The following is a 24,740-nucleotide window of genomic DNA, read 5'->3' as shown; positions in this document are numbered from 1 at the left end:
TTAAAACAAATGACCGGTCTTTAAACACCCCAGAATGACACGACTGTGCCCCAATCAGGACTGTAATCAGACCACCCTGTGTTTTATCGACTTAGTGTCTTGGCCATCCAGAGGCACGCCAGTGGGTGCAGAGTTTCTGCTTTAGCTGCTAATTAAACTTTGGAAACCTTTTCTTTGTGGCTGGGCCAATCATTTCCATAATCTGATTGGCCAGAGTTGATTCTATTTGAAATGGGCAAATTTCTATTTATTCTGAAAAACAAGCAACAATTCCAAAGAACAAATGTTTATTTGAAAGAGCAAAAGTAACTGTCAAATGAGCGGATTGCCTGAAAATAGCCTTATCCGAAAAGCCTTCTGAGAGTAGGGAAAAATTTGTCGTGGCTGCCAGATACAATATTATTCACATTTCAAAAGAGAAAATGACGGTATTAATACCTTCTCTTAGGTTTCTGCTTTTGGCCTTTGCACAGCTCCTTAGCATCTGTGATTTACATCATTCCCTGAACAGCCCTTTGGAGGTGGAGCTGGGGGTGTGTATGTGTCAGTGACTGTATTGGAAGTGGCATAACATATCGTTTAAGATTTGGGACTTTGGAGTCATTCATTCATTAATTGTTTATTCATCAGATATTTTTTGAGTGCCTCCTGTGTGTCAGGAACTGTTCTAGGCACTAGGCTGGAACAGACTAAATGAACAAATGAACACACAGACTACAGTTCCCTGCCCTTACGGAATCTAAGGGCGTCGAACATACCTGGATTCAGGTTTTAGTTCTGCCACTCATTTGTGGCCTTGGGCAAGTTACTTGTTCTCGCCAAGTTTGTTTTTTCATGTGTAAAATGATGTTCATGATAACTCCCACTGCCTAACATTTTTGAGGATTAAGGAGATAATTTAAAGTGTTTAGCACATGGTGAGTGCTCATAAATGGCAGCTGCTGGGGCAATTCCACTGTCATCATTGGAAGAGGGGATTCACCAGGGATCTAGGGCGCTGACATGCTAGAATGCTCCATTGGCAAGAAAACAGGTGAGATCAGTCCCCATCCCTAGTCCTTCTAGATGTAGGGGTCACGGCCAGGAGTCACAGCCTGGTTCTTACCTCTGCTTTGCCTTCCCTTTACTTAAGCAGCAGCCTTACAGAATTGGCCCTTGTTCAGAAATAACTACTCTCACCATCCTGTTTTGCTTCCCTGGGTGACAGACTCTAACATTTCTTCCTCTCTTCTTCTTTCAGGTTGTTTAGTGTAATTCTGGAACAATTAACCAAAGAAACAGAAGGCGGTAACCACTCCAGTGGCAAATCGGGAGGCTTTGATGTCAAAGCCCTCCGCGCCTTTCGAGTGTTACGACCACTTCGACTAGTATCAGGAGTGCCCAGTAAGCACGTTTCGTTTCCTAAAGCCAGAAGTTTGCTGATTTTTTTTCCTTCTGGGTAGGTCTTGGGATTATGAAACAGGGTGCGATGAGGTGAGTTGCTGTGCACCAGCCAAGGGCTCAGCAGGTGACCATGGAGGCCTTGGCCATTTACAAAGCACTTTTGCTTGTATTGTCACTTTGGGTCCCCGTGACAGCCCCGACCTGGGGTGGAAGGGGGTGGAGGGGGGCAGTAGTGATGGTTGTCTTCCTGATTTTATATTAGAGAGAATCTTCTCTCGTGCAGAGACCAAGTGGGTGGTGGCAGGAGACCTTGAGTTCAGGCCTCCTGATTGCAGTCTGGTCTTCGTCCTCTGACATGTGCTGCCATCAATTCCTCCCACTCTCAGGCCTGTCCCTTTGAACGTGGTGGGTTATGGGGATGAGGGTGTTGGAGGCCTCAACTGACTGCCTTTTTTCAAAGTGAGAGCAGCAGGGGGCTGGAATCCTGAAAGTCTATTAAACTCTCCCACAGAGGGACTGTGCCCCTCTCACTCGGGGGTGAAGAGGTGAATGCTTCTGTGTCCTCCCTGTATGTAGGGCACAGTAGCACCTGCCTGAAGGTGGTTGTGAGGTCTGAATGTAGTAATGCAGGGAGAGCCTTCAGCGCAAGGTCTGGAGCACAGAGAGGGCCCTCAGTGTGAGAGATGCTGTATCACCCACTAGCCTACTCTATACCTGTCCATGCCAGGCCCTAGTTTGCTTCTTGCTCCAGATCTCCAGGCCAGGTTCAGTGCCACCTGAGTTGGAACAGATGCCCCGTCTGTGCCCTGGCCAGGAACTTCCATAAGGAGCATGGCATATGCTTCCCTGGGCTCTACTCATGATAGGACATCCCTACTGGGAACTTGAGAGGGTGGAAGTTTTAGTGCCTCTCCAAGGACTGTGGCTGTGAGTTGGCTGCCTGCTTCCAGCTGCAGGACAGATATGGGATTGCAGGCTGTGCCTTTTTTTCACAGCTCATAAAGCCATCAAAAGAACACAGATCATGTTTTTGCCTCTCCAGAAGTTCTTCATGACATTTTATTAAACCTGTTGGCACTCAGAACGCACCAAAAAATCTCTGGAAAAAAAAATTCAAATTTAACATTTTAAAATGTAGGAAGTGGTGTTTTATGTGTACTTGTTTTTCCATATTGTTCGTTTATTTTCATTGAAAAAGATCAGCACAAGTCAAAACCACAGAACCGTCTGGAAGCAATTGAGAAAAATAGAAATACCTTGGAAATGACTGGCCCTGTTACATGTAACATGATTAAATGAGAAGTTCAGTGAGCAAACATGAGGTTTCAGATTCAGTTGTTACAGCTTAATCTAATTTCAAAGTAACCACGGCAACTTTTTTCCCCCAAGGAGCAAATGACAGGCCAGCCTGCCTGCAGTATGTGCTGTGAGCAGACATGCGGGTGCAGTGGCTTTGTGGATCTGAGTCATATGTGAGGACTTTCTCAGCTCATGTTCATTAACTGCCCTGGAGCATCCAAGTCTCTCATCAGAGCCAGCTGGGCTTTGGGGAGATGGGTCAGGGGCTCTGGGTCATGCTCTTTCCCATGCAGTTGGCAGCTGTGGACTAGTGATTTCTTATATTCTTGAAGTTGTTAAAAATGCCTGGGAAGGTGTGACTGTTTATACTTATCTGGGAGTTGTCTAATCCCTTCTAAAGAGAACTCAGACTGTCCTACAAGACATGATTTTGTGTGTGTATGTGAATATACATTCATTCATTGGAAAGTAAACATGTGTTTCAGATAGAGTCCTTCAGATGTTTGTGAAGCTCTTAACTAGCTCCACACAGGTAACTGATAAATATGTATCAGAATCCTAGACCATCAAATGGGAAAGAACCCTCAAGGTCATCTGGTCCACGACCACCATCTTTTAGATGAGGAAGGTCATCGAAACTTTGGGCAGCTTCTCATGGCTAGTGGGTGGCCAAACAGGACCAGATCGGTGGCCTCCTAGTTCCTGGCCCAGTGTTCTTTCTGCTCCATTTCACTGCCTCCTTGGTTAAAGTCCTGTGAGATCTGTTGTACACATTGGCTATATACAAAGGAGCCTAATGTCATGAAAGTGTACACATTCACAATAAGATACAATGTCATTATTTCATAAATTTGGCCAATCTGAAATATAATAGTTACAATAAACATAGACACACTTATGAAACATAGGGCTCACTGCCATACAGCTGAGAAGAGCTGACTGCTGGATGATGATTTTGGATGGCCCATCCATGTCTTAAAAAAAGAAACACAAACAAACCCAAATGAAAAAACAAACAAAAAACCCCTTGCCCAAGTAGATTAGAGCATATGTTTCTTTTCCCCTCCATCTATTCCTTATAGAAGACAGAAACATTAAAAGTCATCCTATTGATCATTTTTTCTCTAGAAGAAACCATTTGAACATTTAAGTATCCGAAGACAGTATGTAGGAGTTTTGTCTTAATGAAAGTCTAGAAAGAGGCCCTTTGCAAGTCTGAAACCCTCTTATCGCCCTTCCCTCCCCATCCCATCCCCCAGCTCTTCCCATGTGCTTCTTATCAAGGCGAACTTTAGCTGTTATCGCTGATAAGTATTTTTGCTTGGTGTGTTCTGACTTCTAACGTATTTAATTCTAGCATCTCAGCCTCTTCTGTTCTTTCATTGTTTGAATATGTATTGGGAAAGTGGGAAGATACTAGAAAAGGGCAGTTTGGAGGAGGGAGAGACAGCAGGGAGAGGAAGGGAAAGAGAAAGAAAAAAGGGGGAAAAGAGTGAGCTAGTCGAGTAGAAGCTGAGGTAGGTCACGGTGGTTGGAGGAGCACAGGGCACATGCAGGGGCGTCAGGTGGCCTGGATCTAGTCCGGCTCTGGTTCCTGCCGGCCGCTCTCCCTGCGGCTCCTGCTCCCCTCCACCCAGTCCAGAGTGTTGCCCCACTGTCCCTGCTCCCATGGTCTTTTCTCTTCCTGTACCATGGCTCTCAGTGTTGCTCCGTGGGTAGCTCCCAGGTTTCCACGTCCCTCCCTCATCTCTCAGGTCCACGTTTCAGCCTCAGGGCACTGCCCCCTTCATGTTAAGTGATCAGACTCACCAGGTGGACAGTTGCTCTTACCCTCTCCTTCCCTGGCCCCTCGTCTCCCTCTGCCACTCCAGGGGAGCCTCCTTTGACAGGCTTGTCTTCGTTCAGGCACTAGGATTAGCCTCTTGACCTTGCCCTGCCTCCCTGGGCACCTTCCTCTAACTCAGACCCACTTGCTGAGTTCTGATCTCATCCAGCTCCTCACCCTGTCCTCCCTGGAGAGCCCAGCTCCCTCCAGCTGCCTCTCTGCCTGTCTTGCCTATTGCTGCCCCACTTGCCTTTCTAAAAAGGCTGCCTTTTGAGTTTTCCTGGGTCTCTCCCATGTATACATGTTATTAAACTTCTGTTTGATTTTCTTCTGTTTAAAATAAATAAAGAGGCTGCCTTTTGCCGATGGACTAAACTCTGGCCCTGTGATCTGAATTCAAAACCCAGAGCTACCCAGCTGCAATCTGCTTGTCTTTCTTGTTACCCTTTTCCACTTCATGACCGCCAACAGAGACTCACCACCCCCAGCCCACGTGGCGCTAGCTCACTTCTGTGCTTTTGGTACTTTCTTCCGCTGCCTGGAGTAACCTCTCTCCTCTTGCCTGTGGAAATCCATCCTCCTCATGCTTCAGGCCCTCCTGAGAGGGAGGCTACTGCCCAGTCCTCTTTCTTCTCCCCCACTCAGAAGCGATGTCTTTCATCCCTCTTTAATTTTAACTGTGTAATATTACTTATTCAGCATCTGTGTGCTACCTTAGAGTAATTTGTGTTTAATTCTTATGTCCCCTTCTGCAGCATAACGTCTTTGAGAGAAGGCACATCATTTAATACATCTTCATATCCCCCAAAGCACTAAACCTTATGTTTGCTGCACGGTAGATGTTCAGGGAATTTTGTTGAATGGATGAACAAATGCTTAAATGAATGACTTTCATATCTGGCAGTGCCCTCTCTAGGCCTTAGTTTTTCCATCTTTCAAGTTGAGGGAGTTGGATTAGATGGTCTTTAAGGTTCCTCTTTGACTTACCTCACATCCAGGTTTAACGTTAATTAAAAGCTATGAAATACCTCTGAGTTTTATTACTGCGTGTCCTATACAGAGCAAGCATCATTAGGAATCATATCTGTGCATCACTGCAATATCTTCCTGGCTCACAAACTTATTTTTCTCTTTCCTAGGTTTACAAGTTGTCCTGAACTCCATCATAAAAGCCATGGTTCCCCTCCTTCACATAGCCCTTTTGGTGTTATTTGTAATCATAATCTATGCTATTATAGGATTGGAACTTTTTATTGGAAAAATGCACAAAACATGTTTTTTTGCTGACTCAGGTGAGTAATAAAAAATGGCAGCTAACCTAACTATTTAAAAATTTGGCTTTCCCAAAAACAACTTTTGTGGTTTGGGGAAAATCTAAAACAAAATGAGAGAGAGAGAGATGGGGAAAAAAAAAAGATAGCCAAATACACTGGTGAATCTAAGACAGTTCTTAGTGTGAATTATATTCAGAATAAATGAGAATTTAGTTCCCTTTTCTATCTTGATTTCCTATGTAATGTGCTCTGGTAAACAAGATGGGGGGACCCCCTGAAACTGGACCGTGAGGTGAATCAGTAGTGTTGCTTTGTATAGGCTGAGGAAAGGTGCTGTTAGCGTGGGGACAGAGGAGAGAGGGGTGGATTCTGAGTAGAGGAAATGGCAAATTCCATGGAGGAGGGAAAGTTTGAAGTGAACCTTGAAGGACAATAGGAATCCAAGATAGCATAGCTGGGAAGTAGAGTGTTCCAGGCTCTGGGCAGGGTACTTGGCTTCTGCAGCTTGGTTTCCTGATGTTCATTCCTCCCTTGAGTGGTCAAGCCTTCCTCTGCTGTTTGCAGATATCGTAGCTGAGGAGGACCCAGCACCATGTGCGTTCTCAGGGAATGGACGCCAGTGTACCGCCAATGGCACAGAGTGTAGGAGTGGCTGGGTTGGCCCCAATGGCGGCATCACCAACTTTGATAACTTTGCCTTTGCCATGCTCACCGTGTTTCAGTGCATCACCATGGAGGGCTGGACGGACGTGCTCTACTGGGTAAGCAGCTTGAGGAGAGAGTTGATGGAGTATGCTTTCCTCAGATAAAAGTGTTTCATTAGCTAGAGCCATTGGGGAGCTGGCTGAAAAAGACCCCCTGGAAGTGAGTTCTTTGGGAAGGGAAGCAGGCCCTCTCGTCACTCAGTAAGACCTATCATCTCTCCACGTTGGGGCCTTGGTTTCAGCTCTAGAAAGCTGCTATAGGATGTGGACTCCCTCGCATCCCCAGTGCCACCTGGGGACTTACTGCTGAGCGTGCCCAGTAGTCCCCTTTGTTGGAGGAACTCCAGAGGGCCAGGGCTGTCCTCATTAAACTCTTAAAGAGCCAGAGGTCATTCCCCAGGTTAAGAGGCTCCTGGACTTCCATGGACTAAAACTGACCTTTTATACCTAAAAGCAGGTTGCTCTACCAGATCCTAAATGGAAGATAGGGAACATTAATTGAATTCTTTTCATGCTTTCCATAGCTTAGTAGAGCCTTAAAGCCCAAATGGGTTTTTTCCCCTATTACAGTATTTCCCTTTTGCATCTTCAGTATTACTACTAATCAGCCCAGCATAAGCCCTTAGCTCTCTCTTCCTTTTTCTTTGGCGCTATAGAACTCTGGCAGAGAGGGTAGAAATGCCATATAAGCCTTCCAGGGCTGGTGGACCTGTCCATGAAGACAGTTGGACGCTCTTTGTATGGCTCAGGGCTGGCTCTCCTTGTTCCTGACAGAACCAGAAAGGTTTGCTGTAAATGAAGAGCCGTCATATTTTAACAGCCATTTCTCAGAGCTGGGTTTGTTGGTTTACTTCTGTGTTTGATAGAATTTGAAAAAGCTCACAGAAGTTTAGAAATTATTTTCCATGACACAGAGTTGCTGGGAAGAACAGCTGACTTGCAGATTTTGAGCCTAAATCCAAGTCCAAATGGGATTAACCAGGATTCCAATAATGATTTGTTAAAAGACAATGGGTAATAACATACTTCTTGAGTGGTCAGTCTCTAGTTAGAAGGCCTGCAAGCTGAGAAGTAGCTTCCGACAAGATCTAAATTTCAGACACTTTATAGGATTTCCCATTACTCTGTAACTTCAGAGGACATAGCATATAACGGTTGTAAATAGGTTTTTGCTTCCCTTTACAAGTGAACTCCATGCATGCAAGATTGTAGAAGTCCCTATATATGTTCAGTGTTAGGCAAAGAAGACATGTTTTTATTTTCATCCCCAAAGTGTGAGTCTACTTTGGTAATAAGGTTTTTAAAACATCACCAACATGTTATATCTTGTTTCTCTCTCTCTCTCCTTTTTCTGTTGTCATAGGGGAGTGTGTGTGTGTGTCTGTGTGGGTATGCACATCTGTTATTTATATCCATAACACAATGCCTTTTGTGAAGAGGAAGAAGGAGGGAGATTATATTGGATGAGCCAAGGCCATGGCCATGCAAGGGGACCCTCTAATTAGGTAAAGGGTTTGTTTTCAGTATTATCTTCTAAGCTGTAACTCCTAGTTAGATTAGCAGAGGGCTCAATCCCAGTCTTCCCTTGAAGTTTCTGATAAATAGAAAAAGCGTCATCCAGATAGCCCACACTCTGATCTTTCCCCGCAAAACAGTACAGAAGACAACATTTTGATTTAAAACAAATAAATGAAAAACCTGTGACTCCTCTCAGCTCTGTTCTCCCTGGTTTCACGGTGAATTGCCATTGCCGATCCAACATGCACTGACTAATGGACAATTTTATACTTTATGTTATGTTTCTGCACACTGATTGTCTCATGACAGTTTTCCTATCGCCAAGCTAGTGAAAACTCTGGGAGCGTGTGATTAAAGGAGAGAAAACTCCACGTACCCAGAAACAAAAGTTTCCACTTGCTTTCCTGAGAACCTCTAAGTATCACCTAGGATGATATAATTATTACCTCTCTTTTTCATATGACAATCACAGAGCTAATAATTTGACAACATAATAATTACATTGTCTATAAATTACATGGCATCTTTATTCTGATGGAGGAACTCCAGTAATTTATCAACATTATTCCAGTCTATATCCCATTATAGAAGGTCTGGGAAACAGTGGAATATAGACTCCTGAACATCCCCGAGGTCCTACCGCTAGAGCAAGTGGTACTTGATTTAGAACAGGGGTCTACAGACTTTTTGATAAGGGGCCAGATAGTAAATATATTTGGCCTTGCAGACTGTAATGTCTCTGTCACAACCACTCAGTTCTGCCCATGTGGCTTGGAAGCAGCCGTAGACAACATGTAAACAAACATGTGGCTTCGTTCCAATATTTATTTATGGACGCTGAAGTGTGAATTTTGTATAACATTCCTGTGTCATGAGATACTCCAGATTTTTTTCCATACCATTTTAAAATGTAAAAACCATGTTTAGCTCACGGGCTGTACAGAAGCAGGTGGTGGGCTGGTTTGGCCTGCAGGTCACAGTTTGGTGACCCCTGGTCTAGACTAGAACCCGGCACTCTTTCCTTGGCATTTTTCCACTGTCAGAGGTTTTTGAGCCCTTCAGAACGCTAGGGGGCAGCTCAGTGATGTCTTCCAGAGTGTTCACTAAGACCTTAGTCTCTGAAGCACATCAGGTTGCTTTTAATTACTTGTTTATTACACTATCTCAGCACAGAGATAGGCAGGAGCCAGGGCCCCAGCCTTCTTCATACTTTATGGGCCACAGTCAATGGGAAGCCACACAGCTGTGCACAGAACAGAATATCCCTGCCCAGCACAGCGCCCGGCCCAGAGCAAGCGATCAGCAAACACCAGTTACTGTTACTCTTTAAGTGCATGATCCCATTGCCTCACTATAGATGGGCCATGTTTCAGTGCCTGTTTTTATCCGCAGCTAGAGCGTAAAGGGAATATCTTGAGAGAGAACTGAGATTTTATTTTAAATATTGATGGCAAGCAAAATTTTCCATCCTTTAGGCATTTGTATATGGTGGACAAAGTCTTTGCCAGGGATGAGTTTGCATCTGGTCAGGTTTATATTCAGTCAGTGTTCTCAAGTTCAGGGATGCCTCAGTTCCCAAGAGTGCCTGGCAAGTGGTGGCAGGGTCTTGAAAAGGGATGTGCAGGTGGGCCCGATATGCAGAAAGACACGCATAGAATAGGACCATTTGGATGTGTGGGGAATGGGATTATTAGTTTCTGGTGAAAAATGACTTTTTTTAGTGCTCTTTTATGAAGTGAATTCCATAAACATAATTAAGGTGGCATCTGACCCACATGCATCTGTTGTCCACAGAGGCAGAAAGGTGTAGTGCAAGGAAAGAGCCTTAAGGCTGGAAAGGGCTGGGCGTGTGACCTTGGGTAGGTCACCCAGACTCTCGGGGCTTTCATTTTGTCCACAAGATGCAGAGTAACCCTACATGATCCTATTGTTTTTTTCTTCAGCTCAGAGGAAGTGTTTTTAGATGTAGGAAATTAATGAAAAGAGTATTGATTTCAGAAGAGAGCTCTCCATATATATCATTTGTGGCCTTTTGCGTTAGTGCCAAGCTCTTTTCTCAGTGAGCATACCTATGGCAGTGCTGGCTGTATGACTCAAATGGGAAGTTCCCTTGGCCAAGCTGACCGTCCTCTTCATTCAAGGTACCTGGGAAATCCCTCTCTAGTTAGCCAGCAGCTCGCCTTTCTGCCCCTTGCTCTGATTCCATGCTCAGGGGAGCGACAACCAATCTACCAAGTTTCTAGTCGTAATTGCAACAGTTAGAAAAAAACAAAAAGCCTAGGTTAGCCTTTCCTTGGAGACATGGATGTGCGTCTCAGCCTTTGAAGTGAGGGGAAACTGAAACTAGGTTGTTTGCTGAGTACCAGATGACACCACATGATGACTTTGACATAAATATTTTAAAAATCTAAATTGAAATGCTTGAGCTCCTTCCGATTTTCCCATTGCTGACAAAGACCAGTCAGACAAAATCCCAAGCAGAGTCTCTATTTTCCTCTGGGTATTTCGGGGACCAGCTTGCCAGTTCTCACTTGTCCCACGTGTATGGTAAGCCTCTGAAAAGAGACCTGGGTTGAGGAGATCTCTTTGGGAGAAAGACTGGCCCTTAAAGCTTCATTTTTGTTGCTCTTTCTCACCCTCTGGAGATTTATAGAGTCTCCTGTGGCCTTTGTTTTCCCCTTGGCCCCTAGCTGTTATTCCAGGGGATATTTCTGATTTGAGCAAATGGGAGTCTGTTGCACACTTACTTCTAAGAAATTAAAAGTTTCTTTACTTAAAAAAAATGTTCCCTCCCAAGTTGGAGCAGACAGCTGTTCCTGGAGCCATTCTCTGGAACATGGGACTGAGGCCTCAAAGAGGATGGGTGGGGCAGGTGCTCGGCTGACGGCTGGCCCACTTCGCCAGAGCTGTGGGAGAGCGGGGTCTCCGGTGGGAGTCCTGGACGTGCACATCCTTACTCCCTGTGAGCGGGCCCACTCTCCCCTGTTACGTGCCCTCCTCTTGCTTCAACAGAGGGGAAGCAGGCCTAGAGAGGTCTCTGTGGAAGGCGCTGACTCCAGGCTGGGCTCTGGTCCCTCCACCAGGCAGCCTGTTTCTTCTCCTCCACGTCTGGATTATTAAATAAGTTTAGCGGTGTGGCTGCTTTGGAAGAATTACCCTTGGCCTTCCTGCTGAAATTAGTTTATCCAACTTAATGAGATCAACAATTGCAGCCACGGCCCTGCCTCATTCATTACTCTAATTGCCGATGTAAGATGTGCAGACTGATAGCAGTTCTATTAAGCACATCCATTTTCATGTGGCCAAACAGGTGTTTCATAAGGGATTTAATGCCCTCTCCCTAGACTTCAGCAGCAGATGTTAGGTAATTTTTTTTTTTTAATGTTCTCTTTTTCCGTTTGGTTTCTGCATGAGGCAGACAGTGAAATGCTTGAGCTTCGCTCTGTAAAGCTAAAAATCCAGCGCCAGATAATGTAAAGGAAAGCGCATGCTTAAAGGCCTAAGGGCCTGACCCTGCAAGGCAAGAGTGATGAATCAGCCCAGACTATATACTGTTCTATTAGCCGAAGATCCTGGCTGTTCCAACGAAGTCAGGCCCGGGGTCATTCATTCTGTCCCCTCACCAGTCCTTAACACTTCCTTCCTGGGAGAAGTGTTTGCCCAGTTTAACGTGATCTGTGCTGCCGGAAAGTTCCATCCAGCCGTGAACCTGAAAGCACTTGTTTGCTCCATCATGAAAGCTGCTCATGATCAGACCTCTCCTGGGAAGGTGTATCCGGGAGGCCATGTCTGACTGTGCTGCTTCAGCTTGTCCTAGAAGTAGGGACACCAGGTTCCTCTGGAACAGCTCACAGCTGGAGCCAGCTCCCCCAGGGTGGGTCATGTAGGTTCCAGCCAGGTGTGGAGGATAAGGGCTTCTTTCCTTCTCCTGGGTCCTTCGTATGGGTGCAGATACGGAAAAAAATGTCATTCCCCAAAGCACCCCTGAATGTGTCAGCTAGTTGACTTCTGAATACTTTCCTTCTTTGCATTAATTTAGCTGTGCTTGCACTCACTGATAGCAGATAATCCAGATTTAAAGTGGGTTAGGTTTCCTTGGATTGGTTGGCTTCCAGTGGAAAGTTATTATTTTAGGGTTTTTTTTTTAAAGAAAAGAATTTATAGAGTCAAATGTTGCAAATTTGTCTCTATAACTAAGACTTTTCCACCATCACAAATTTTGAAAGCAAAAATAGTACTGACAACTTGGGCAGAGTAGAAAATAGTTTCCAGCTAAGCACTAGTTTTGTCTCTGTCAAGATCTTTTCTGAAAATCCCTTACCAAGGCAGTTTCCTGTGAGAAAGAGCCAAATCCCAGCTGATTGCCCTAGCAGTGGCCAAAGTTTGCTGTTATTTACCCCGAGAGCTTTGATGACTCTGTGTGCATGTGTGTGTGTGTGTGTGTGTGTGTGTGTGTGTGTTTTGGGAATATATAATGAATGTGCATTGGCTACTGTTGTCTGATTTGAAGCTAAGTAAATGTTTAATTAAATGTATAGAATGCTGTCTCTAATGTAACCTTCTCTCCTTATTAGATTCTCTTATTAACCCACTCCTATGAGACCATCTTATTTCTTACAGATGAATGATGCTATGGGATTTGAATTGCCCTGGGTGTATTTTGTCAGTCTCGTCATCTTTGGGTCATTTTTCGTACTAAATCTTGTACTTGGTGTATTGAGCGGGTAAGCTACACCTCTTTCATCTTGAAAGCAGAGTCCCGAGGACAGTTGCCAAGACCACACAGGCTTTGCTAGATGGGGGCCGCCGGGTGGGTGCCAAGCATTTTATGTGTCCTCCAAGATGCTTTCTTTTCTGCTGAGGCTTCCCAAATCAAGATATTTCCTGGAACCTTACCAGCCTTCATGAAAGAAAGCTATAGGATAATTATTGACCAGAAATTAATCAGCGTTGTCACTTGGGATTTAAATTGTTGGCATTGCTTGCCCATTTGTATGTCCTAAAAGGAGATACATCTATAATTGTGTTATTGGCCTGGATCCAGATATAATGCAGATTAATTGGTACAAAACAGTAGCTAAATGACTTTTGGTAGGCCACGTTTGTAGGCTTCAGCAGCAGAACCTGTCCTTATTGAAAGAACAAAAACGGAAGGCCCTTGGCGGCGTCCCCTTCTAGGAGCACCAGTCTTTAATCAAAGCTCTAGTGGTCCAGCAGCTGTTCTTGGGGCTCTGCTCTTTAGCAAATGGATAACTGATAACTAATCTCCTTACATTTTACAGGTAAATGATGCGATAGGATGGGAATGGCCATGGGTGTATTTTGTTAGTCTGATCATCCTTGGCTCATTTTTCGTCCTTAACCTGGTTCTTGGTGTCCTTAGTGGGTAAGCAGTTGGATCTGTGTTCCACATTCTGCTGCTGCCATGTGTCAGGCGGCTCTGCGTGTCCCTGCGGCTTTCTCTGCATGCATGTGGACTCTGATGTCCCCTCTGTGTGTTGCTTTTGGACTAAACTGTGATTCTTTCTGCTTGTATCTGTCTGTGAGATTCTGTGTTTCTGATGCTTGCCAAACACTATTAATTTAATGGAACCATTTCCCCAAAGCCAGTCACGTTAATATGCCAGTGTGTACAAGTAGATTAAAAGTGAGTAAAAGGATTCCCAGCCTTGGTCTCCCCCAGGAAAGGGCCTTTGTCTTTTGTGGTTTTCTTCCCATTAGTACATAACCTGGCCCTTTTTACCTGCAGTGTATCATGATGATTTCCAGTGATGTTTCAGATTTCATGGTAAAAGAGAAATAAGCCTAGATTAGCACATAAATACTGAATAGTTTCAAACTCTCACATCCTTCAGATCGGGATCGTTTCTTAGCTTGGTTTTCCGCTGCTGTCACTGTGAGAATGCTCCCTTCCATTCATTTTTAATCTTAACTTGTAGAATCTGTCTTTAATGAGGGTAATAATCAGCTTTTGCACCTAAATTGCCTGTGGCCTTATCATCGTCCATGTCACTCAGTCACCATTTTTGAAATTTCATTTTGTTGACCCCCTTGGCTTGGTGGATTGACAGGGGGTTCGCTGGAGACTGGGTCAGGAGGGGGGCTTCGCCCTGCCTGTAGTTGCCATCCCAGAGCCCTTCTGGGAAGCTCTGCGTCCTCCCCATCCCACAGACACCCCAGACAGGGGAGTACCCCAGAGAAGGGAACCAGGGCTCTCCAGACTCTCAGAAGCAGAGCCAGTATATAGCCATTGTCGGGGCGGGGTCGGGGCTGGGAGTGCGACCGAGGCCCAGGAGGTGCCCATCTCCCCAGAGGAGCCTCTGTCGCTCCCTGAGCTCAGGCATCCTCAGGAGATACTGTTGATAGGCTTGATTCCTAGTGAGTTTATCTACTCCTCAGTCACTCTATCTGTGCCTTTCCAAGCTTGTATCTTGGGGGAAGTGATGTCTTCGTGTAATGCTGAGTCAGTGGAGAGACCTTTATCGCATTTTTCTCAACACTGCCTCTTCCAGAGCAGAAAGCAGAGCTAGTGATCCATCTCTGCTTCCTTTCCTCATCTTCCCTCTAACCTATCCTGCCTGTTTTCAGGGATAACACGTTTAGAATTCTCCTTGACCGAGCGTGGTCACTTTTACACCATGGATGTACACTGTCCTGTGAAGCCCTGTCTAGAAATGGCCCTGGAGCCTGTGCCCCACAGTGAGGGGAGAAGGGACTGAGCTGGGGGTGTGACAGCTTACCCCCTGCCCCCCACCTCAACCAAAGCTTCCTTCTATAGATAAATGGCTCTTCGAGCCTCATGTTCTTTCACTTAAAACTTTAAAAGTGCCTTCCTCCTAGTGACCCGCCATGGCCTTAGGTTAGTGTCGGGATGGTAAGGGTGGAATGTATCCCTGGAGAAACAGCATCGTGTTGACTTTACCACAGAAACAGCCCGTACAAGGGTAACAGCAATTCTCTTGTGAATTCCTGGCACCCCGTGCCTCCTAAACCCAACTAAACTGAGGCCGTGGAAGCGGTTGATTTTAACAGTGCCAGTGACATGCCTTACCTCTGCACTCCCAGAGCAGGAACATCACCCCTGCGTGATGAGGCAGCTTAAAAAGGAAAGCGGGCAAATGGGAGGGAGGGACTCCGTGTTACAATGGTGGGTGTTAAATACGCACTCTGAGGGGGGTGGTGCCCAAAGCTGGAGGATAAAAACAGGCACACACCATGGTGGAACAACCAGTGTACTAAAATATATTTTGGGGAAAATAGTAAGTAATTTAAAAACAGTTTTGAATCAGAACAAAACTAGATCCCTTATGAAGGAGAGCGCAAATGACCCATGAATTTTTACAATAAAATCTGAGATTTCGCAGCAGTTTTCAGTCCGTTCCATGATGTGGGGCTGCAACTGACTCTCTGCCACCTGTAAGGCCACTTGGGTAGGAAATGCTAAGCCATGCTCTGTGTAAAGGAAGAGCCACGTCTGCAGAGCAGAGTCATGCATCGCGTTCGCTAATTTGGTCAGCTTTTCCTGAGTTCCTGTTGAGTGCCTGGCTCTGGGCCAGAAGCCAGGGTGCCAAGATGTCGAAGACTCAGATGGGGGCCTTGTGCTCAGACAGTCATTGTCTCGAGTGGGAGGGAAACTGTTGTTAGGCAGTGCAGGATGGCCAAGCTAGAGTAGAGGCGGAGATGGAGGGGCTGTGAAAGCTGCATGTCTGTGAGCTGGATCTTGAAAGATGATAAGGTGTCTCTGGGGGTGGGGGTGGAGGTGGAGAAACCAGAGAAGGGGCTGCTCCCACCTCCCCTAACAATTAGTTACCCAGGCTTCTCTGCCTAGGTACTCCTCCTTGACTTTCCCCCAAAGCAACACAAAATCAAAATGGGTCATTTGTATTCATTTTCTTGTTAAAGAAATGTAATTTTTTTTTAAAGTTTAGTTTTAGTCTTAGGGTTCTTCCCAACTTTTTTTAGGGAATATAAAAAATGTTTTAAATGTTTTAAATAAATGTTAAAAGGAAGACAACTTATGTCGCATAGCCCCTTAGGGACCATCAGACCAACACAAATGTAATTCCGAAAGGCCCAAATTAAAAGGTTGTCCTGTTTTAGACACTTAAGACCGTTTTGCTGCTTTCTAATGAAGAATCATTATAAGATGCTGTGTGTCTTTAAGTCTGTTAACCATTTGGAAATATTTGTTGCTTTTTTTTTTTTTTGCACACTTGTTTTGGTGTTGGTACGTTTTTAAAGCATTAAGACTGATGCTTCGGAAAAATCTTTGCTTTTACCGCATACCGTTCTTCTCAAGGTGAGTGCGAGGTTCATGAATTTTACGCCCGGCATAGCCAAACGTGATCCTGGATGAAGACGTTTTTCTCTGGTGCTTGTGCTCTGTGGGAGGAGCCGAGACTATCTGTAACTAGAGTTGCGATTTCACATTAAGTCGTCATTAAGGAGATGGTCCCATTTTGACCAGGCATTGGAAAGACTGTCTCGATTAAGTCTACAATTCAGACTACGTCTGTTCTCATGGTGGCTTTGATGGTTTTTCACTTTTAAAATTGTTCACTTAACCCTTGTCCCCGTTGAGGTTTTGTCCGTAGATAGGTAAAATAAGAGACCACAGTGGTGTTTCCGCGCTTTGTTTCTTTAGAATCACTGCCAGATTCCCAGGGGGAAATGGTGGTCATGGACAGTGGGCTTGTGTCTTCACCTGCAGGACCCACCTGATGCCAGGCACACCTGCAGTAAGGTAGAGGGCCCTCTGAGCCCCTGTGGTGTGGGTCAAACCCCCAAGAAGGGACTGATAGATGAGAAGGGAACTGGAAGACCTTGGTTCTGGTCCTGCCAGTGTCACCCGCTAACTCTGGGACTTCACTTAGGAGCCCTGAGCCTCTGTCTCTTGACCCCTCAAATGGGGAAGATGCTGCCACGCTGCCCCTCCTGCCGTGGGGTAGCTGGCTTTAGGTCATCTCATGAATGTAGAAGTGCTGTGAAAAATATGTACTATAAAGAATTTTACTCATTGAATCTATCTTTCTCTTAAATCCACGGACCTCCTCCCAGTCCCCTCCCTGGGTGAGGTGGGAACAGCTGAGGGGCTGTTTGGAAACTATCTGAAGTGTCCCATTTTCTGGATTTCCCAGGAAGTGACCAAGAGAAACGAGCTATGTATGCACAGTAATACTGTACTCGGTGCCCCCCCAAGAGGAGGCCGTGGAGGTTCTTTGTCAGCTATAAAGTATGATGCAGCTGTAAATCATGACTGAGGTTATGTCTGACAGTGATTTCTTTGCACAAATAGAGGGGCATGGCATTTCTGTAACATATGGTTAAACACTGGCTTTAGAGTCGGATAATCAATGCTTGACTCTTTGCTCTACCTTTTACCAACTGTGAGATTTGGTGAAATGACCTACCTCTTAGAGCTTCACTTTCCTTGTCTGTGAAATGATGTAAATAATATTCACCGTGTGGAGTTGCGTGAGGATTCAGTGAGCTGAAGAGTGTAGAGAGCTTGGTTATCGTTATGATGATAGCTTGAATAAGAGTATATAAAACGGGATTTGATGCAAGAAAAATCTAATCAAGTCAGTTCTTTTAAGCTAATTTTTTTCCCCTGTGACCAGGCCTATAGATTGGGTTTAATTTGCATGACTATTTTACTCAGGAGTTAATAAACGAAGTATTCTCTACTGCTCTTTACTTTTAGAGGATCTAATGTTCAAAAATGCTATCAGAGGTGCAGGAAGGTACAATGAAGATGAAAATATTTAGAAGCTGGTAAATTATAGGTCCTTGTTGAGGAAGGATTTGATTTACCTTTGTCTTTGTTTCTGCCAAAGAAAGACTAAGGACCCACAATGCCTAGACAGGTTTTGATGTCTGTTAGATGGATTTCTCCTAAGAAGTTTAGATAATCTCTGATATTTATTATAGTGGCAGTCATATTCCTGGCACTTAGCAATGGCCAGAAAGAGATTAGAAGACCCTTAAGAGATTAGTGTAATATAACCCAGACTTTGATGCATCTGTTCTCTGTCGGCCTTTGAAGTCAGGCCCCACATGCCATTTTTCATAGTAAATCCAAAGGGCAATTTTAGGATCCTATGCTATGAATATTCTTTCTGTTCAGTTGTTCTTAATACTGCTGTTTTGGTGCCTGGATGTTCCTTGCCAAAAAATGTTTAAAAACTCTATTTTCTTTTATAAATTCAGTATCATACTATGAAGGCTCTTGAATTATTTACCAGACTATGACCAATATTGAGATGGACCTCTATCCTAATCACTTTTTTAAAGGAAAAAAGTGATTAATTTCATCTCCTAATCCTTAGACTCGATTCACATTTGTCCAGAACATTCCATTTCTCTTCAACCCATTTGGTTTGTCTTTAATCCACAGTAATTGGGGGGAAAGGATGCTTGGTGATTGGTTGAAAGTGTTGGGATAAAAAACCTAGACAAAGATTCAGGCATGGCTACTCTACCTACCTGTGTTACTGTTGGTATAGAGGAAGTGGAGAGGGGTGGTGTTGGGGGGGGCACTGTACTGAATAGGTCCAGGTTTGGGAAGGCATCATAATTTACACCCTGGCCCATTAAATTCACACCATTATGAGCCATGGTCAATTGGAGATTGCCTCTAATTTCCTCCCCTTGAATGTTGGCTCAGCGGGCAAAACATACCAGGTAGATGGTGGTTGTTTGCTTGAGGAGACATACCTTCTCGGAATAGGCATTCATATAATTATTCATGGCTGGGATTAGAATTAGCTCTCATTAAATATTTGACCAGCATCTGCTGACAAAAAATAAACAACAGAATTTCTTCCTGTACATAAACATATCGACATCATAGAAGAGTAGTTGAATTGCTTGCAACGTTGAAAGGGGTATAGTTAGGTAATGTGATAACCAGGCTCTCAGCATGGTTGGTTACCACTGTTTTACAGAATAAAATTATATTGAGTTAATGAGTTAATTCCATATCTTGACCAACAGACTAAGAAAGCACACCGAGATCTAGTCCAAAAACAAAGGGACAGTGCTTGACCAACACACTAAGAAAGCACACCGAGATCTAGTCCAAAAACAAAGGGACAGTGGAGGGTATTTGCAGATAGTTCTTAAAATTAAAAAAAAAAAAAAGATTTTCCTGTGCGTGATTAGTGATGATCAGGCTACCAGAATTCTAGACACATTGAGCTGGATTTGTCTTTGGTTTTGACTGGACTCATAGGTGAAAGAGTTGTCCATACAGTTGGAGGTCTCTTTTCTTGAACTTGGAAGTAATGTTGGGAGTGGGGTTGAAAGCTGAGGGAGAGATCTGTGGTCCTTTAGTAACTTCACATGGTTTGGTTTTGGTAGAACAAGAAATTAAGCCCCACTTCAGCTTTAAGTGGAAGAATGCTAAATTTCCTTTTTCTGATAAAGAACCGTGTTAAACATTTATATATACTTTTAAGCACTGAACTTTTCTGTTGCAGAGTTAAGATGCTGTCGGGGGTGGTTGACAGGTGGATGCGGGTGCTGTAGGTACGGTGGTACCTGAAGCGCATAGGCTGGTAGCCACACCTGACATTAACAAGTGAGTGGTAACCTCTCCGCCGCTGGCTCGAAGCGACGGTTTCCATAGAAATGGCTGTTGGGATCAGTGGAAATGAGGTAAGTGAAAGTTTTCGCTGATCCTTGTTTCCATCAAGCTGACGCCTGTTTCCCTGGCAACAGCAGTGGACAGCAGCCAGGCACTAGCAACAGATTCAGGAGAGCTCTCTCACTTGTCAGCTGTGGCTATCATCTATTCCTAACCGAATCCTTTTTTATAACACTTGGCAAAAACCTCTGAGGACCCAGGAGGCATCTCTGGCCACGTGTGCCCTCCTGAGCACCCATTTTGCCGATGGAGAGCTCTGTACTAAGCGAATTCATCATAGTGCTCTCATGCAGAGCTCAGCTCTTCATTAAGCCTCTGGTACCTTAATGGTTGAAATTAAAGCCATAATTTTCCTGTGTTCCCTATTCCGTTGGCGGCATTAACAATCACTGTTACTTCTGCAGTGAAGGGTTGTTTATGAATTTAATAATTTGACTTCTGTGATTGCCCTAAGGCGCTACTGTCAACCTTATGCCAGTCTTTTTTTCCTTCTGTGTAATACCTCTTATAAGCTGGTAAAATTGCTTACAGAAATCAAATATTGGCATAGCAGGACAGCTCAGTATAGCAAGACCTGTATGTCTGGGATATAGGGAGCTCTTCTTTATTAAAGTTCAGCAGTTGTTCCTTTCCTGGAACATTTTAATATTTAAGCAAATTATGCACCCAAGGCGAAAGTATCCTTCTCCCATATGAGACAGTGTTCGCAGGTTCCACAAAGCAAAGGAGAGCTGTCATTATTGCCCTGGTGTGTAAGGTAAGCGTGTGTGCGGAGAGGCACAGAATGAGGCGTTGGGCGCTGTCTGGTGTTAAACCCTTAAAGATACTATTTTAAAAATATTTTGTCCGAAACAAAATGAAACTCTGAGACTCAGAGCTATATCTCTGAGAATCAAATGAAGATATGGATCCACAGCGTTACGAGAATTTAGATTGGCTGTGTAAAAGAGCACTGAAAAAATGGTGAATTTCCTGTCTTGGAGGGCTTTCTGAATGACTTTGTTCCCAAGAATCTGGATGAGGGCAACTATAATAATTGGCTTGGAGGCGATATTTAGGACTAACCCTGTACCACTGGATCGGGTTCAGTGCAACAGACTAATAAACAGAAGATCTTGCTCGATATTTTTCTCTCTCTCTTAGACTTCTTAAGAAAAAAGGACTTATTCATTCAATGAATATTTTTTGTGTGCCTACACAGTGGTTTCAGTGGTGAGACAAAGCAGAGTCTTGTCTTCATGAAGCTTGTATCTCATGAGGGAGACAAAAATTATAAACTTTTATAAGTTCTTTGAAGGAAAGGTGCATGGTGCTGTGAGAGTGTTTAACAGGGAGAACAAATGTCTAGGGGAAGCATCCTGGAGGAAGAGAAGGACGAACGAATAGCCATCATATCCAGGCAAGATGGGAGAAGACGCTCGGGGAGGGTATTACAGTCAAGGAGAAACCCATGCAAAGGCCCGACAGTGGGAAGGAACAGAGGGCATTGGAGAAGCTGAAGAAAGCCAGGGTGGCAGGCACTCAGGGGGCTGGTAAAGGAGGGTGAAGAAAAGAAGACAGACTGGTCAGCAGAGCCCAGATCACAAAGGTCCTTCAAGATCACATCACAGATTCTGGACATTAGCTGAAGGGTAAAGGAACCCACTGATAAATTTCAAGCCCAAAGTGATGTGATTTACATTTGTGTTTTATAAAAATTACTCTGCTTTCTGATGTCTTCAACTTACCTTAAAATACTTCAAAAAATATAACTGGATGGATAGAGGGATGGATAGATAGGAGCTAAAGAAAATGTAGCAAATGTTAATTGTGGAAACTAGGTGGTAGGCATATGGCTGTTCACTGTGTAAGTCTTCCTACTTTTATGAACATTTGAACTTTTTTCTTAATGTTGGAAAAATTCAGCATATAAAAATCACTCTGGCTGCAGTAGTATGAATGGATTGGATGGATGCAAGACTGGATGTGGGGAGACCAATTTAAGGCTATTGTAATCCTCTTCCAGCCACAATATAGTAACAGTGCCAGAATGGACCTTCTACTATAAACAACTATAAAACTGGCGAAAATATACGAAGCAGTGTTTTTTGTTTTTTGTTTTTCAGAAGATGGAAATAGGCAACACAGGATTGGGTTCCTTAGGAGAAGGGAAACACATGCAGTAAGTGCCACAATTGTCCTGGCTGTCTGCCCGGAGATGCTTTTAGAGTTGTGGCACAGGAGGCAGAGCCCAGAGGAGGACAGTGGTCTATTTGCTCGAGAGGCAAAGAGCAGAGTTTGAGAGGCTGAGACAGCTGGGATTTTCAGGGCAGGGTACTGGAGAGAGAGAGGTATGCAGAGAAGGGGCCCCAGAAAGCTGAATAGGGAGTCTCTGAAATCTTTGACTATATACTAAGCTGCTATGTGCTAGTTGAATTTATTGGTAGAGAACAGCTACTATAAAGCTGTGAGCTGCTGGAAATCTCACTGTTGGGAAACAGAGGGATTCTGACCAGCTGGAATAGATTGACATTGATGATACATTGGACATTCAAGTGAGACCTCGGAAAGGCCAGGCGTTACGGGTAGGGTTACCTTAGCCCTGGAGTAAGAGCCACTCTAGATCTACCCCAGTCTAGACCTGCAAATCTTATAAACAAGCTTCAAAAGGATCAAGACAAGTGGCTAACTTAACACCTGCCAAAACAAGTCAACACCCATTAAAGGAAGACACCAAAAACCCAGACGTTCCCCAAATGTTTCCCCACATCATTAAAAGTTACAGGACATGAAAAGAAGCAGGAAAACGTGATCCATAATCAAGATGGGGTGGGGGCGTCAACAGAAACAAATTGAGAGATGACAGATAAGGCAGGAAAGGAACAAAGAACATATGGGATGAACAAAAAACCAATAGCAGGATGGTGGACATAAACCCAACTCTATCAGTACTTGGATTGAATGAAATGGGCACAGTGTTTTAATTAAAAGACAGAAATTGTCAGAGTGAATAAAAATGCAAGATACTATAAGACACAGATTAAAAATAAAGGGATAACTATATTAATACAAAATATATAAAATAGACTTCTATACAAGGAGTATTTGCAGAGAGATATTTCAGAGATAGAGACACTTCATATTCCTGGAAGGGTCAATTCATCAAGAAGACAATGATTCTACATGAGTTTGTACCTAATAAACTTTGAAATACATGAAGGGAAAGCTGTCAAAATTAAGTGGAGAAATCAATAAATCCACAAACATAGATGAAAATTTTATAGTTCTTTCAATAACTGAAGAGCAAGGGGATGAAAAAACTAAATATAGATAACATCTGAACACTACCAACCAGAATGACCTAACTAGTACTTAAAGAACACTATATCCGATAACTGCACAATACTCATTCTGTTCAGGAGCACCAAGATAGACCACGTGTGGACTGTATTAAAAAAAAAAAAAAGTCTCACTAAGTATCAAAAGATTTAAATCTTGCAGAGTACATTTTTTCTAATAGCAATTGATTTGAAATAGAAACCGGCAACAATACGCTGTCTAGAAAGTCATTCAAATACTGAAAAGTAAATGATACATCTCTAAATAACTTACAATTCAAAAAAACATTACAATAAAAGTGAGAAGTTTTTTAAATGGAAAGATGATAAAAGTACAACATCTCAATTTGCATTATCCATCTAAAGCAGTGCTTAGAAATTTGTAGCTTTAAATGCCTATATTAGTAAAGAAGAAAGGTTTACATTCAGTGGTCTGTATTCCCATCTAAGAATCTAGAAAAGAAAAGCAAATTAAATCCAAGGAGAGTAGAAAAAAGAAATAAGAACATAAGTCAGTAGAAGAGAAAATGCAAGAAATAGGTAAAGTTAACAAAGACAAGAGTGGACTCTTTGAAAATCTTAATAAAGTTAATAAATCTTTAGCAAGACTAATCAAAAAAGAAAAATCGATCAGTATTAGAAACGATGGAGGGTATGTCAACACAAACATTACAGACATTAAAATGATAACAAGAGACTAGGACAATAAATTCAGTAACTTAGGAGAAATGGACAAATGCCTTGAAGAACACAGCTTATTAGAACTGACTCAAAAAGAAAGAAAAGACTGAAGAGCCCTATATTCGCTTTTCAAATGGAATTCAGAATCATAAACCTTCTCTCAAAGAAAACTGGGGGCCTCAATGATGTCAAAAGTCAATTCTGTCAAACAATTTAGAAAGAATATCATTTCTAGAAAAAAATCTCAGATAATAGAGGAGGAAGGGGACATTCCCTAACATATTTTTATGAGGCCAGAATAACCTCAGTACCAAATCCAACAGACAAAAGAACAGTAGTTTTCATTAATATAGATGTAAAAATTCTCAAACACTAGCAAATTAAATCTAGCAATTATTTTTTTTTTTTTTTTTTTTTTAGTGGTTTAAAACAACACAAATTTATGATCTTACATTTCTGGAAATCAGAAGTCCAACATCGTCTCACTGGATAAATCAACATGCCAGCACACTGCATTCCTTTCTGTGGGCTCCAGGAGAAAAATCCATGTCCGTGGTCACTCAGGTGTAGGCGGAATTCAGTTAATTCCACGCAACTGTTCTGACGTCTCCATTTACTTGTTTGCTGTAATCTGGGAGCTGAATTTAGCAACTAGAGGCATCTTTCTCATCCCTGCTCGTAGCTCCCTACTTCTGGGAACTAGCAACAGGGTATGAAATCCTTCACATGCTGCCATCTGTCGTGCCTTCTTCTTCCATTGTCGTATCTCTCCTACCCACTCTTTTCACTTTCTCCTGCAATTTTATTTTTTTATTTTTTTTATTTTTTTTTATTTTTTTATTTTTTTTATTTTTTGCTTTATCACAAATTTAATCAGTTATATGTATACATATGTTCCCATATCCCCTCCCTTTTGCGTCTCCCTCCCACCCTCCCTATCCCACCCCTCCAGGCGGTCACAAAGCACCGAGCTGATCTCCCTGTGCTATGCGGCTGCTTCCCACTAGCTATCTACCTTACGTTTGGTAGTGTATATATGTCCATGCCGCTCTTTCACTTTGTCACAGCTTACCCTTCCCCCTCCCCATATCC

The 24,740-nt window shown here is 43.4% G+C and overlaps 1 protein-coding gene across 5 annotated transcripts in view; it reads left to right on the top strand.

Annotated features, from left to right (window-relative positions):
* Positions 1-24,740, top strand: part of CACNA1D (calcium voltage-gated channel subunit alpha1 D) — a gene marked incomplete at both ends in the record, with an annotated part of 464,657 nt that overhangs the window by 311,652 nt on the left and 128,265 nt on the right. For 3 of the 5 annotated variants that reach the window (XM_079713181.1, XM_079713184.1, XM_079713182.1), the window contains 4 exons: positions 1,241-1,383; positions 5,647-5,799; positions 6,346-6,542; positions 13,286-13,389. In XM_079713181.1, the coding sequence (XP_079569307.1) occupies positions 1,241-1,383; positions 5,647-5,799; positions 6,346-6,542; positions 13,286-13,389 (597 nt within the window). Of the gene's footprint in view, positions 1-1,240; positions 1,384-5,646; positions 5,800-6,345; positions 6,543-12,623; positions 12,728-13,285; positions 13,390-24,740 lie in introns of all 5 variants that reach the window. The other 2 variants (XM_079713185.1, XM_079713183.1) reach the window with 1 other exon arrangement.

Source organism: Hyperoodon ampullatus (assembly GCF_949752795.1).
Source record: "Hyperoodon ampullatus genome assembly, chromosome: 10".
NCBI lineage: Eukaryota > Metazoa > Chordata > Mammalia > Artiodactyla > Ziphiidae > Hyperoodon > Hyperoodon ampullatus.
Note: the sequence above shows the minus strand (reverse complement) of the source record. Positions and strands in the feature narration are given on the sequence as shown.